At 41.4% G+C, this 14,185-nt stretch overlaps 1 protein-coding gene across 1 annotated transcript in view; it reads right to left on the bottom strand.

The window, feature by feature from the left end:
- GALK2 (galactokinase 2) overlaps positions 1-14,185 on the bottom strand; it is a 69,403-nt gene that overhangs the window by 48,366 nt on the left and 6,852 nt on the right. Inside the window, exons 3-4 of the mRNA XM_024200492.2 lie at positions 10,696-10,819; positions 3,403-3,493 (exon numbers count right to left, since the gene is read on the bottom strand). Of these exons, the coding sequence (XP_024056260.1) occupies positions 3,403-3,493; positions 10,696-10,819 (215 nt within the window). The remainder of the gene's footprint in view (positions 1-3,402; positions 3,494-10,695; positions 10,820-14,185) is intronic.

Below are 14,185 nucleotides of genomic sequence, written 5' to 3'. Positions count from 1 at the left end.
GTGCAGGCTCTGGGGTGAGGCTAGGGATGAGGAGTTTGGGGTGTAGGAGGGTGCTCTGGGCTGGGACCGAGGGGTTCAGAGGGTGGGAGGGGATCAGGGCTGGGGCAAGGGTGTGGGAAGGGATGCAGGTTCTGGCTGGGGGTGCAGACTCTGGGGTGGGGTTGGGGATAAGAGGTTTGGGGTGCAGGAGGGTGCTCCAGGTTAGGATCAAGGGGTTTGGAGAGCGGGAGGGGGATCAGGGCTGGGGCAGGAGGTTGGGGCGAGGGGAGAGGCTCGGGGTGTAGGCTCCAAGCAGCACTTACCTCAAGCGGCTCCTGGAAGCAGTGGCATATCCCTTCTCTGGCTCCTATGCGGAGGCGCAGCCAGGCGGCTCTGCAGGCTGCCCCATCCACAGGCACCACCCCTGCAGCTCCCATTGGAGTGCCGGAGGGGACCATTGGAGCGCATAGGAGCTGGAGCAGGGCCATGCCACGGCTTCTGGGTGCCGCATGGTACAGCCCCTGACCCTGCGCCCCAGCCGGAGCGCCAGAGTGAGGCTGAGCTGCGTGGTCCGGCCCCCGACCCAGCCAGAGTGGGGCCGAGCCGCCTGGTCCAGCCCCCGACCCAGCGCTCCAGCCGGAGCGGGGCCGAGTCGCATGGTGTGTTCCCCGACCCCACTCCCTAGCGGGAGCTGCGAGCCAGCTTAAAAAGGCTCGCGGGCCGCAGTTTTCCCACCCCTGCACTAGGCCAGTAACCCTGTCAAAGAAAAATTAGGTTGGTTTGACATGATTTGTTCTTGAAAAATCCATGCTGGTTATTCCTTATAACCCTATTGTCCTCCAGGTGCTTACAAATTCATTGTTTAATAATTTATTCTAGTATCTTTCCAGATATCGAAGTTAGGCTGCCGACTTGAATATCTAAATATTCTTTAATCTAATCTTTTCATGTTTTGGCTTGCATTCTTACCACTTGTGGTTAATATTAATTGTGTTTGTATAAAGTTATATTAGCAGTATTATACAGTATAATGAAGTCTCTTGGTAGAAAGCCTAAACATTAATTATATGTATACAGTAAATAATAGTAGGTAGTGTGATATGAGAAATATGAGAAATATTTGTACAAGTAAGAGAGGACCTTTTCTAACTCTAAAGTTATGAGCTTATGTGAGGTCACTCCGCTTTTGATGACTGCTATCTTACTATTTATATTTAAAGCAAAGGGATAACTTTAGAGATTTTCCTGTGGCTCAAAATGTGCGCACACACACAAGATTAATATCATATATAAATTTTCATTCATGGATCCCAAAACACTATCTGTAGATTGTATTCTGTTCTTACATTTTTAAACATTTTAGTTCACTTCTTACTTAACAATTTTTATATAATCTCTAGCCCACTTTGGTTCAAAATAAACAATATATTGTACCAACCAAAATATCACCCACATAAATTGTATAAATACATATACGTCATTGTGCCAATGCAGATTTACTTAACTGTCACAATGACTTGAGAAATGGCAACATTTCTCAGAAAAAAGCTCCCCTCTTTTCCTACAAAAAAAATCTATTACTGTTCCTGAAATAAAGCCAACTGTAGGCAATAAGGGCAGAGTTCATGTAGCACAAGAAAACAGATCTTGTTGAATGTGTCTCTTCATTGCTACAAATTATCTAAAAATTCCCTTTCCAGAAATACAAACAAATTATTAATTGAAATGCTATTGCTGCCAACGTCCTTTCATGCAGAACATCAGACAAGCTTGTTTAAAAAACCACTTGAGTAATATATTTAACCAGAAACTCATCCACGGGGTTGTCTTCAATGTGAATCAGACTTGCAAACTTATCACGCAATGTTTAAATAAAAAACTTACTCCAGTTTCAGAAATAAAAATGGACTTTGCCAAGTTCAGCAATAGTTCTATCCCAAAAGGATAACATGTTCAATTTCATATAAACAGATTATCCCCTTGGACCCTCTTAGTATTTGCATTTGAATGTTTCTTAAGAGTCTGTAGCATTTATGCTTATTTTCTGCCAGCATTAGAGTATACAAACCTGTTTTGCATATTAACCATCAAGCTTAAAAAATTGTTTTTAAGATCTAACTCTCAAAAGCAGACCCCAAAATATGTAGGGCCTGCATATTTCTTGTTTCTTGTTTCTCTAAGCCATTTTACTGTAAAGAAAACTATCATAAATTGCCAAAGTAAATTCAAATTAAATGAATGTTTTACTTGTGGAGCAATTCAGAGATTGAAAATATTTACATCAGGGCAAATAGGAGTCACTGATTGGGGCTTGAAACATATAGGGCAGTGACTTAGGAATTTTAGATCATAAAGAGAATAGTTTGTTACTATGATTGCATAGTATAACACGTTTTAAAGGTGCTAAATGAACTATTGAACTGAACATTCACCATTCTGTCAAAGTTTCAGACAGAAGTAGATGTACTCACAGTACATTTTTTTTTCTCAGCCTAATAAAGCAAGAGCTGTTGTTTCGTTCTGAATCAAGTATGATTTTTAAAAGGCATAGTTAAGATAAAAGGGTGGTACTTTCAAAAGCACCTAAGTGAGTCAGGAGTACAATGGCTTTCAATGGTACTCTTAAGTGAGTTATGAGCTTTTGAAAATCCCACCCCAAAGACATGCATTGAAAAGCCTGTACAGCTAATCATTTGCAGCAGATTATTGCAACTGCAACTGTGTTTTAAAAACTAATTTATTTTGCTTGCTTTATCAAGTTTGGGGGGGAGGGGAGGAGGTTGCATTTCCTTGTGCCTAGCATGTGCAATAGGACCAGTCAATTTCACTATTTGGTTCTCATGCATTGGGGCGGTGGGGAGGAGGGGTCTGTATGTCTTTCCAATACTCCTAGGAATTATTTACATTTTAAAATAGTCTTCACTTGGGGGACAGGGAGGAGGGAAGAAATTATTATTTTAGGTTCCATATTTCCAAACCTACAGCCCCCTTTTAAAAATAAATCTTAAGCATGTGGTTCTGTTCAGCAATGTGTCTAACTTTAAAATAGAAAAATGTAAACTAAAATAGAAAAATAGTCAATGAGTCTGATCATGATCCCACAAAATTAATACACTGTTCTGTATAATAATGTATATAATCAATCTAATGTAGGTTTTGTATCCTGCAAATATTTTCATACAAGCAAAACAAAAATATTTTACAAATTTTAATATAAATATAAAAAAGTACTTTAGTTAACAGGATGCAAAAGACAGCTACAAATTATGGTGAAAATGAAGTTGTATGGGTAAATAATGCCCTATTAAATATTATATTTTATAAATGAGTGTAATAGGACATTATATAATATACACCCACATTATATTTTAATCTTAAAAGGTAGCCCATATAATACATATGTGTTAAATGAATTTGGTTTACCTGAACTCCTTTCAACCCACATAAGAAGTAGTTGTGCCACACGGGTTTGGTTTTGTTAACGTGAATGTTATTCACACTAGTACTGAAGTCCCTGCAAAAACAGATATAACACAAAGTCTATAAAAATGTCAGTAAGTTTAGTTCCATGGCTTATTGCTGCCATCTACTGATGAAACAGCAACATTTAAATTTTGTCCAGGACATTTTTTTTTATACAATACATATTACATTCTTTTCCTCTGGCTCTTCTTCCACCTTATTCATCGACTGTACAAAAAAGCTGTTTAATGGAAACATTGCTAATACATCAAATTTGGCCCAAAAACTAAGCTTTGTAAAAACAAATTATGAAACTGAACACCAAAAATGATTTCATGCCTTTTAAAACATTCCAATGGAAGCAGCTGTTTAAAACAAACAAATTACCTGCAAAGTTTGCATCCCAAATTGTTGTGCTATAACCAGAAAAGGAAACTGACTAGTGTAGTTTCTGGCAATGCTGAGAAAAATGAGATAAGGCGATTGGTTTTGTTTTTAAAAAACATCTACCACACTCTGGTATTAAAACACAAATGCAATTTTTATTTCTTTCTTTTTAATATTCTAAGTGATCAGTGACAGAATAGGTGTGAACATTTGTATTTTTTAAATATATATTTTATAACAAAAAAGCATCCTTTTGAAGATACCTATGTGTAGGGTGACCAGATGTCCCGTTTTTAAAGGAACAGTCCCGTATTTAAGCCCTCCTGCAGGTGTCCCGACTTTTTCTTAAAAATGGACAAATTGTGCCATATTTTCTGTCTCTCCTCCCCTCCCACCTCATCAGTACTGGTGGGTCCTGCTGCTGGCCGGATCCCTGCTTGCCAGCTGCCCACCCACCAGTGGTGAACGGGGGAATCCAGTGGCCAACGATGGGGGTAGGTGTGCAAGGCTGGTGGCAAGGCGAAGATGCAGCGCACGGGGCCAACTGCAACCCCCTGCTGGTCCGTCAGCGCAGCCCCCGCTGCATGTGGGCTCTTGGCAGGGCCCCGCCCCCCCCTCCCATTTCTGGCTGGCATTGGCTGCACGCTGCAAGCAGCAGTGACTGGTGAGTACGGGCAGGCGCCAGGCGGCGGCCGGTTACGTGTGTATTCTGCTGCCCACCCATCAGCCTTTTACGTGCGCCCTCTCTCGCTGTTCTCTCCCTGCTTTACCCCTTCCCCCTCCCCCCACCGCTCTGCCGCTCCCAGTGCTGTGCGGAGAACCAGCCCCTGGTCAGAGGGCTCAGCTCACCAACAGCCTGGCCAGCAGGCTCCTTCCTTCCTCCACTGCCTCTGACTGGGCCAGCAGCCCGGGAAAGTCCAAGACTCTCCAGCCCAGGGCATTGGCCAGGAGGAGCTGAGCCCTGTGTGTGCCAAAGCCCCCCCGCAGCACTGGCATGGGGAAGCCTCTCCGCTCCTCAGCTAAGCTCTTTCCCAGCCTGTTCACGCCCCAAACCTGCAGGCTCCACAGCAGCCCATGGGACAGGAGCTTAGAACCCTTTTTACCCCCCACCCTTCCCCGCCCTGGGTCCTGCCTCCAGGAAGCGTGGGGCTGCTCCACCCCCTAAGCACCTTCCCCTGCTGAGGGCCCTGGTGCACAATGCATCCTTAGGGCTTAACTCCTTCCTGCCTGGGCTGTAGGGGGGTGGGAGAGAGGAGACCGGACAGGAGGTGGCGGGGTTATGTCGGTGGCCAGCAGCAGCCTGGAGGTGTTAACTGCCTTTCAACACTGTGCGGGCAGGAAGGGACAAGCTGCTTCCAGCCACGGGGTGGGAGAGTGGGGAGAAAGAAGAAGAGATGAGCTCTGTAAAGACACAGGCTAGGTCATCCCTCGGCCCCCACCCGCCGCCCATCCCCTGCGTCTGGAAGCAGCTCCCATCCCTGGCCTTCGGCCCAGGGGCCAAAGGGGGGGGGGGGGGGGGAACCCGGGCGGAAATGGGGGGGGGGGGGGGAATGTGGCTCTGCGTGTCCCCTGCCCATGTGTTGGCTTAGGAAGATGTGGTGCCAGATCCCAGGAAAGGCGGGTCCATCCCGGGGGCCCAGCCAGGCATGGAAGGCGGAGAGGGCCGGGCAGGGAGGGTCAGGTCAGTTGGTCACACACACACACACGAGAGATGTATGGGAATGTGTGTGTGTCACCTCTCCCTGTGTGAACCCTAAAGCCTTAAAGATAAGAAAGTAAATAAAAAGAATCCAACTATGCCATATTTCTTTTTAACGGGGGCTCAGTCAACCTGATGTTAATTTGAACATTTGTACTGCATAGTTCTGATTGCCGTTGAACTCGCTTGAATAGGAGTAATTTTACCAGGTGTTCCGTCTTCAGCACAGAGAAATATGGTCACCCTACCTATGTGTATTAAGATTTTCATTATTTAAATAGTGCCAAGTGGATTATAACCAAGGCCCTCAGCAAAATGAAGCTAAATTTTGCAGAAGACCCTGAACTCTGCAGCAGTTTCATATCTGTTAACAAATGAAAGGTTTTTAATGAACTAAATCTGAATATGAGACACAAAATCAATACAGAGACCCTGAATTATATATTTAGATATTAAATTCAATTTAGTTACACTGCCCCCCTCACTTTCAGTTTTCAATGTGCTGCAGATTTTTGTGTGTACAATGCCTAATGGCATCACTAAAGATGTCGCAGGAAAGGTGGAGATTTTTGGGGCACAGTTAGGGTATGTCTACACTCCAGCTGGGAGCGAGCCTATGAGGCTCATGCTAGATAGGCTTGTGCTAGTGGGACTTGAGCCTGTATGCTCAAAATAGCAATATGGATACTGTGACTCAGGCTGGAGCTTGGGCACTCAAGCCTGGGAGACTGGGTTGGCTTTAGAGCCCAAGCCACAACACTCATACTGCTATTTTTAGCACACTAGCTCAAGTCTCACTCCAAGATGCAGTGTAGACGTACCATTAGGGTGTTGGAAACTGAGGAGGTGTGGAAGGCAATACAGGATTAGCTGAACAATTCTGCTACTCATACTATCTAAGGATTCTTGGTTTAAACACAACTCACATTTTCAAGGTTGCCTTCATAACCGTAAGGGCTAGAAATACAATTTTCTTAAAAGAGGAACATTTTGTTTCAGAATCATAATTCTGTGGCAAGTGAATAAAACAAATTCCATAGCAAATTCTTCAGCTACAGAAACATGGAATACACAGGTCTTTGATTATATTCCTGTATTTTGCTAAGTTAGATAAAAATTAAAGCAGCATAATGGAAATAACTTGGTCAAAAGTCTCTATTGAATCAATTTAAAATTAATCAGTAATGCAGAAGGGGCTTGACACAGGTGCACTACTCCAATTAACACTGCTAGAAGTTAGGTGTCTGCATCAAGAGGGAAAATGGCACCATGTAGTGTATAAAATAAAGTGTAGTTTGTACTGGCAGGACTATAAAACATGCATCCAAAGGGTCCAATGCTCCCTTGTGAGGAGTGAGTTTCAACTCATAGGTTCCTCTTCATTCTTCTATTAGAAGAAAGGCGGGTTTTCCCCTCTCCATGCTGGAACAGGTGCCCCTTATACTGCAGACCCCTTTGTATCCTCTGCACCACGTCTTTAATTTCATCTTTCCCAAGTCATTTCTTTAAACCATCCTCTTTCCAACAGTCCTTTCCACCTCGGAGAAATGTTAAACTAGACAAGTGTCAACCCCTTAAATGAACCCAGCAATGGCATGTTTCTCATCCCTCCAGATAAACATTTTCTCTTCTGTTGTTCAAATAGCTTAGCTTTTTTGTGTGTGTTCAAAAGTCATGAGTGATGGGGCTTTCACCTCTTCCTCTAGGAGACTATTCCACAATCTGCTAGATCTCAAACTGGAATATTTTCCTGATATCCAGCCTGAATTTTCTCTATCTTAATCTCATCTCATTGTTTCTACTTAAATCCTCTGTACCACCCAAACTAACCACCATCCCCATCTTGGTGTTAACTGTCTACAAATATTTTAATGTTGCCTTTTTCACAAGGACCTTGTGAAAAAGGCAACATTAAAATATTTGTAGACAGTTAACACCAAATGTTTATCTGGAGTGATGAGAAACATGCCATTGCTGGGTTCATTTAAATTTGTTTTCTGGATAAGCCCCCCAAAAAACAGGGATGACAATCAGTATGTGTAAGTTGTTGTTGTCTGTGATAGGAAGTAGATTTGAAGTCCATTTATCTCCAAAATAAACATCTATCAGATTTTCTTTGTACCTTTCATTCTTTATATGACAAAGCAAAACAGTAAAAATTATGTGGTTACATTTCCTGGCTGTTGGGATAAGGGAAAATTATGACTTCTTGGAGTGCACAATGCTAATTTTTGAAACCTCCTCAAACAGGAACTACAAGAGAAGTTGGCTTTTTATTTGCTACATGTCCCAGAGGCATAAGTCCTCACCAAGCTTGATACAATATAGTTTAAATAAAAAGGGGGGAAACCTATTTGTAAAATGAACAACGACACTACAAAGATTTGACGTTTTAAAGCTACTCTGAAAATTCATCAATACTGAAATCATTTCTTAGGACTCTTTTGAGCAATTTGATTCTTGTTTTAGCTGCAGTGGTTTTTGCATTTCTGTAGCTTACCAGTTACAGAGCGAAACTCTTATTTAGAGGATACTCAGACTGAGCCTGAAACTGCAAGGTACTGAGGGTCTCTAAGAAGTTGATCGGTTTCCTCAACACTTACTGAAGTCTATGGCACCTTGCAGGAGCAGAGCCACTATTCCTTTCTCTATTCTCTTGCTACTGGCTTTGGTCATAGCTGGGGAAATTGAAGAACATCTGGTTCACATAAACAGTGCATTAGAATACTGTCCCCCCCCACAATGATTCAGGTGCAGGTAAGACCCTCTGCAGTTAAGGAGGAAGAAGTAGAATTTCCCCCTCATTGCTAAAGTGAAGCTTATGAGTTTTATTTGCAGGTCACCTTTAAAACTCAAACTAAAGGAAGCACAGTATACTGGAAAGTGATGTCCATGTATATAAATAGAAGGATTGACAATGTCTACACAGCATTTTGGAGCAAGCGAGAGTGAGCCTCCCAGACGGGGTTGACAGACTTGGGAGACTCCCTCCTGTTTGCTCCAAAATGCAGCCCAAGCTCCAGTCCAAGCCACAAATTCAAAACACTGTCTATACGGCTATTTTTAGAGCACTAGCATGAGCCCTGCTAGACCATGTCTGTCGACACCGGCTGAGCAGCTCGCTCCCACTTGCTCCAAAATGCTGTGTAGACATACTCAATGTGGACAAAAGCGCTACAATTACATCACTCAGTAGGTTTGTCATGGCACACCCAAATCAGCCAGCTTATTGACACATATTTCTGCCCTTGCCACATGCACAGCTAAGGCACCTTACTCATTCACACACCGTCCAATATATTTGACCAGTCACTAGCAATTTTTCTGTTTACGACACGGATTGATCAAATCATTCTTTATCTCTCTTTAATCCATGATGACACTGTTGGAGAACGCTCGGGGAAATTAACCTCTGCTGCAAGGTTAGACGCCAGAATTCTTATATCTGTATATAAAGTACAGAAGAGCTTGCTCGTGCAGTGAGAAATGTCCATGTGGTTGAGGTTTTTGTTGTTGTTGTTGTTTTGTCTTAAATGCTATTTAAATCTTGTTTCTTCTGGACAATTTGGCTCTCTGCAGCAGGATTTCATCACCTTGTCTACTGAAGTTTCAGTCTGTTGTCTCAAGTTTAGGAACCCTTTACTAATGACTCTTTGATTTCCTAAATACAAGGCTTTCCTACTGTGCCATGAGATGGATACCCAGCTGATGGCTATTATCCTGTAGTATTTCCCCAATTCCTTTGAAGTTTGGTCAAGATAGTCTCTATCCTCATATTCTTTACTATGGTGGCATTAGACTAGTAAAACCTCAAAAGGTTGCACAGTTTTTGAATAGTCCTTTGGTCCAACTGATCTCAAAGGGCACCTTGTCAGCAGAGAAGCTTTTACGATCTGAAAAGGTAACTCTTTGCAACTTGTTCTGTTATCACTTTCCTAAAAGTTTAAATGAACTCTCCAGGGTGAAACAGGTTTGAAACATTGTGAAACATTTCAGCAGTAAAATCAAGGTTGAGCTAAGAAAGGGTAACTCTATGGAGACTTGTGGTTATCCCTCATTAGCAAAGGGCACATGCTTTTCATTCAGCATATGCATAAACCCTAGCTCTATGACAGATTGGTAAAAAAGACACAGCAGCTCAAAGGCAATTGTTGATAGCAAAATGCTCAAAAGTGTTGAAAGATATATTCCTTTTTGCTTTTAACCAGGAGGGCCACAGTGAAGTGGAGATGCTGTCTGTTGTATGCAGAACGCTCTCCTAAGCCAAAACCATATGAGTTCAAATAGAAGCCAAAAGAGCTACAAAAATACATTGATTGTGCATGCTATTTTAATTCAAGAACGATAATTCTAGGTTTAGTTTCAATTGTAGTTGTTTTAATAGGGGGCTATTTAGGTTTTTATTTGCTGTGCCAAGCCCTGGCTCAAAGACTAGTCTATTCAAAGTGCTTAAATTTTCTGTCACTGTTTCATTCAGCACCTATCAAAACAGCTTTTCCCCTGCAAATATAACATGGCCCTAGAAGTCATGTAGCATCTGAATGTAAGGAGAGTGGTAATCAACTTAAACAACAGGCCTGTTTTAATTCTGGAATCCCTCCCTCTCAACAGTCAAACTTGCAATGAAAAGGTTTCTGAATTTTGTAGGCCAAAGCGGCCTTCTGAGAGAAGTGCTGTGCTAGGGGAAATCTGAACAGAGAGGTGGAGGAGATAAGTAGTAAACCTCACCCTCTCAGACAGTATATAGAACTAACTAGAACCAGTGACATTCCATCTGATTAGATTTTTGTACCACTGAGAAAACTGTTGTTGTAGTATTTATAAAAATTCACATACACCTTTGCTATACCATTTTATACAATTAATCTCTAAGTATATCATCGCATGCTGTGAGCCTGTCAGATTTCACAAGCTAAACAGGGTCAGGTTGGGCCAGTGTCTGGAAAGGAACATTTCAAGCAGCACCTGGTTTCTAAAGGAAGTACTGTTGGTGCTTCAGTAAGTGGCACTCTGCCCTTTGAGGATTTGTCTGCATACAGATGTTGCACTTCTGAAGACACTTACATTGGTTTAAACTTGGCTTTTACAACTTTATCTTGCAACTGTGGTGCAATTGGATGATGAGTGCATTATAAATTAGTATAAGAAATGAATAAATTAATACTTACAAGTACAAAGGGTTTGTATTGGCTAGTTGGACAACTTGAGTGTTTACAGGTTCAACAGCTATAAGTATGTCTTGCTCTATTGCCATAGGGAGCACAGCATATCCACAATAGTCTATATGTTCTCCTAGAAAACAACAACATGATAACAGAAAATTAACAGCATTTTGGAATAATCCTTATTTAAGAACACTTTACTAGATGCCCAAAAAGCCCACAATTGAGGACGAAGTCCATATGGGTTAAAAAAATGACCTAGATTATAAGGAAAGTGAAGGAAGTGATAAAAAACAATAATGAAATCTATAACTAATGCAAGTTGATAGTCATGAATATAAATCAGAAGCTAAGAATTGTAGATAACAGATAAGGGAAGCAAAGGGACACACAGAGAAATCTGGGGCTAGCAGAGTTAAGGACAATAAGGAGTTTTTAAGTATATTGGGAACAAAAAGAATCCTGACAATAGTACTGGTCCATTACTAGATGGAAGTGGTAGAATCATTAATAATAATGCAGAAAAGGCAGAAGTGTTCAATAAATATTTCTGTTCTGTATTTGAGAAAATAACAGATAATATAGTATCCTCATAAGATGATAAAATTCTTTCCATTCCACTAGTATCTCAGGAGGATGTTAAACAGCAGCTACTAAAGTTAGACATTTTTAAATCATTAAATCTAGATAACTTGCATCCAAGAATTGTCAAAGAGCTGGCTGAGGAGCTCGCTGAACTATGAATGTTGATTTTCAGTAAGTCTTGGAACACTGGGAAAGTTCCAGAAGACTGGAAGAAAAGAAAGCTAATGTTGTGCCAATATTATAAGCATGTCAGTCTGACATTAATCCTGGGCAAGATAATGGAGCGGCTGATACAGGACTCAGTTAATAAAGAATTAAAGGAGGGTAATATAAATAATGCCAATCAACATGGGTTTATGGAAAATAGATCCTGTCGAACTAAATTGGTATCTTTTTTTGAGGAGATTACAAGTTTGTTTGATAAAGACAATATAATAGACTTCTGTAAGATGTTTTACTTGTACTACATGACATTTTGATGGGGAAAAAAGTAGAATGATATAAAATTAACATGACACCATTAAATGGATTAAAATTTGGCTAAACGGTAGATCTCAAAATATAATTGTCTACAGAGAAACATCGTCAAGTAGGTGTATTTCTAATGGGGCTTTCAGCAATCTGTTCTTGGCCCTGTGCCATTTGATATTTTCATCAGTGACCAGGAAGAAAACATAAAATCATCACTGATAAAGTTTGAAAATTATACAAAAATTGGGGGAGTGGTAAATAATGAAAAGGACAGGTCACTAATACAGAGTCATCTGGATTGCTTGGTAAACTTGGCACAAGCAAACAATATGTGTTTTAATTCAGCAAAACGTAAATGTGTACATCTAGAAACAAAGAAGTATGCCATCCTTATAGGATGGGGGAAGCAGTAACTCTGAAAAAGATTTGAGGGTCATGGTGGATAATCTTTTGAACATGAGCTCCCAGTGTGATGCTGTGGCCAAAAGGACTAATGCTATCTTGGGATGCATAAACAGGGGACTCTCAAGTCAGAGTAGAGAGGTTATTTTACCTCTGGCACTCGTGCAACTGCTGCTGAAATATTGTGTCCAGCTCTGATGTCCACAATTCAAGCAGGATGTTCATCAATTGGAGAGGGTTCAGAGAATAGTCACAAGAACACTTAAAGGATTAGAAAACCAGCCTTATAATGATAGACCTCAAGGTGCTCAGTCTATTTAGCTGAACAAAGAGAAGGTTAAGGGGTGACTTGTTTACATGGGGAACAAATATTTAATAATGGGCTCTTCAATCTAGCAGAGAGAAAGGTATAACATGATCCAATGGCTGATGTTGAAGCTAGACACATTTGGAGTGGAAATAAGGTGAATATTTTTAACAGTGAGAGTAATTAACCACTGGAATAATTTACCAAGGGTCATGGTGAATTCTCTATCACAGGCAATATTGAAATCAAGATTGGATTTTTTTTAAAAGCTATATTTAAGGATTTATTTTGGGGACGTTCTAGGGCTTGTATAATATAGAAGTTCAGACAAGATGATCACAAAGGCCCCTTCAGGCTTTGGAACCTATGACTCAGCAGCAGAAGAAGAAACATCCTTGATTCTAATGGCTAGTGTAGGAGTGCAGAATTGCTTCATGTCCTAGACAATTTCTGCCAATCGTTTCAGAATATACACTTTACAGTTCTTATTGTTAAAATCCCAACTGATAGAGCACCAAAGCTTTACATTTCTATAATGTTTTTTTGTAACCTTCATTTCTTTTTAAACCTTTATGTTCTTTAACAAAACTACAAGGTGATAGATGGACCGTTATCTGGCAGTTAGAGCAAGAAGACTATTTGTGCTTGATATGTAACTGGTAAAATTAGCAAGACAAGCAAGTTAAATTATTTCCATTTCACCTGTGGTTAGCATACCACAAAGATAAATGCAATACATAATTCCCCTTCCCGTGACAACTTCTGCTCATCTGAATGATTCATCACTCACGGCATAAGGCTTATGCAGGAATTCATTTTTCATACCGTATCTGGACTTTTCCCAGGAAAATACTAATATTTAATCATCATTAATACAATTGTTCATAACATACAAAATAAAGAAAATGGATAGAGCAAGTACCTTCTCTCTTAGGTCAAAATGTGTTCTCCACTTTAATTATATTACATGACAGATGTTCATAGAACATCAAGGTGTAAATTTTAATTGACTGCACAGCAGGCTAACTAATGTTTGTAATTGGGGTGACCAGACATCCCGATAAAATCGGGACTGTCCTGATTTTGAGGAGTCTGTCCCACGTCCCGACCGAAGTACAGTCGGGACGCTATTTGTCCCGATATTTTGTTTCAGGCTTTTTTTTTTTTTTTTTTAACACTCACCCGTCCGGGACTTTGGCAGCAATTCGGCGGAGGTCCTTCGGTCACTGACGGTCTTCGGCGGTATTTCGGCGGCGGGTAATAAACCTTCCCACCAAAGAGAGAAGCACCCGCCACTGAAATACTGCCAAAGACCATCAGCGACCGAAGGACCCTCCGCCGAATTGCCGCTGAAGACCCGGACGGGTAACTGTAACAATTAAAAAGGCACCCCCCCGCTGCGGCGGTCCCGATATTTTCGACTTATCATCTGGTCACCCTATTTGTAATGTGTACGTGATGGGTGTACAACCCCCACACTGGGCCCAAAGGGGTTAAAGGACAATACTGGCCCCACATAGCCCTGTCCCTCCAGACCTGCAAAGCATGCTCCAGCTGGAGAGGAAGCTTAAAAAGGAGCAATGCACCTCAGTCAATGAGAGGCTGTGGAGGAAGAATCTGAAGGCTCCTGGACAAGGGTGCTGAAAAAGCCTCCCTCTGGGGAATAACGGCACACTGAGTCCAGTTGGGACTGAAGGTTTAGTTGTCTTTTCTTTTGTTATGTTATATTGG

This window comes from Terrapene carolina, unplaced genomic scaffold (genome assembly GCF_002925995.2).
Source record: "Terrapene carolina triunguis isolate 2854851 unplaced genomic scaffold, T_m_triunguis-2.0 Scaffold67, whole genome shotgun sequence".
Taxonomy (NCBI): domain Eukaryota; kingdom Metazoa; phylum Chordata; order Testudines; family Emydidae; genus Terrapene; species Terrapene triunguis.
Note: the sequence above shows the minus strand (reverse complement) of the source record. Positions and strands in the feature narration are given on the sequence as shown.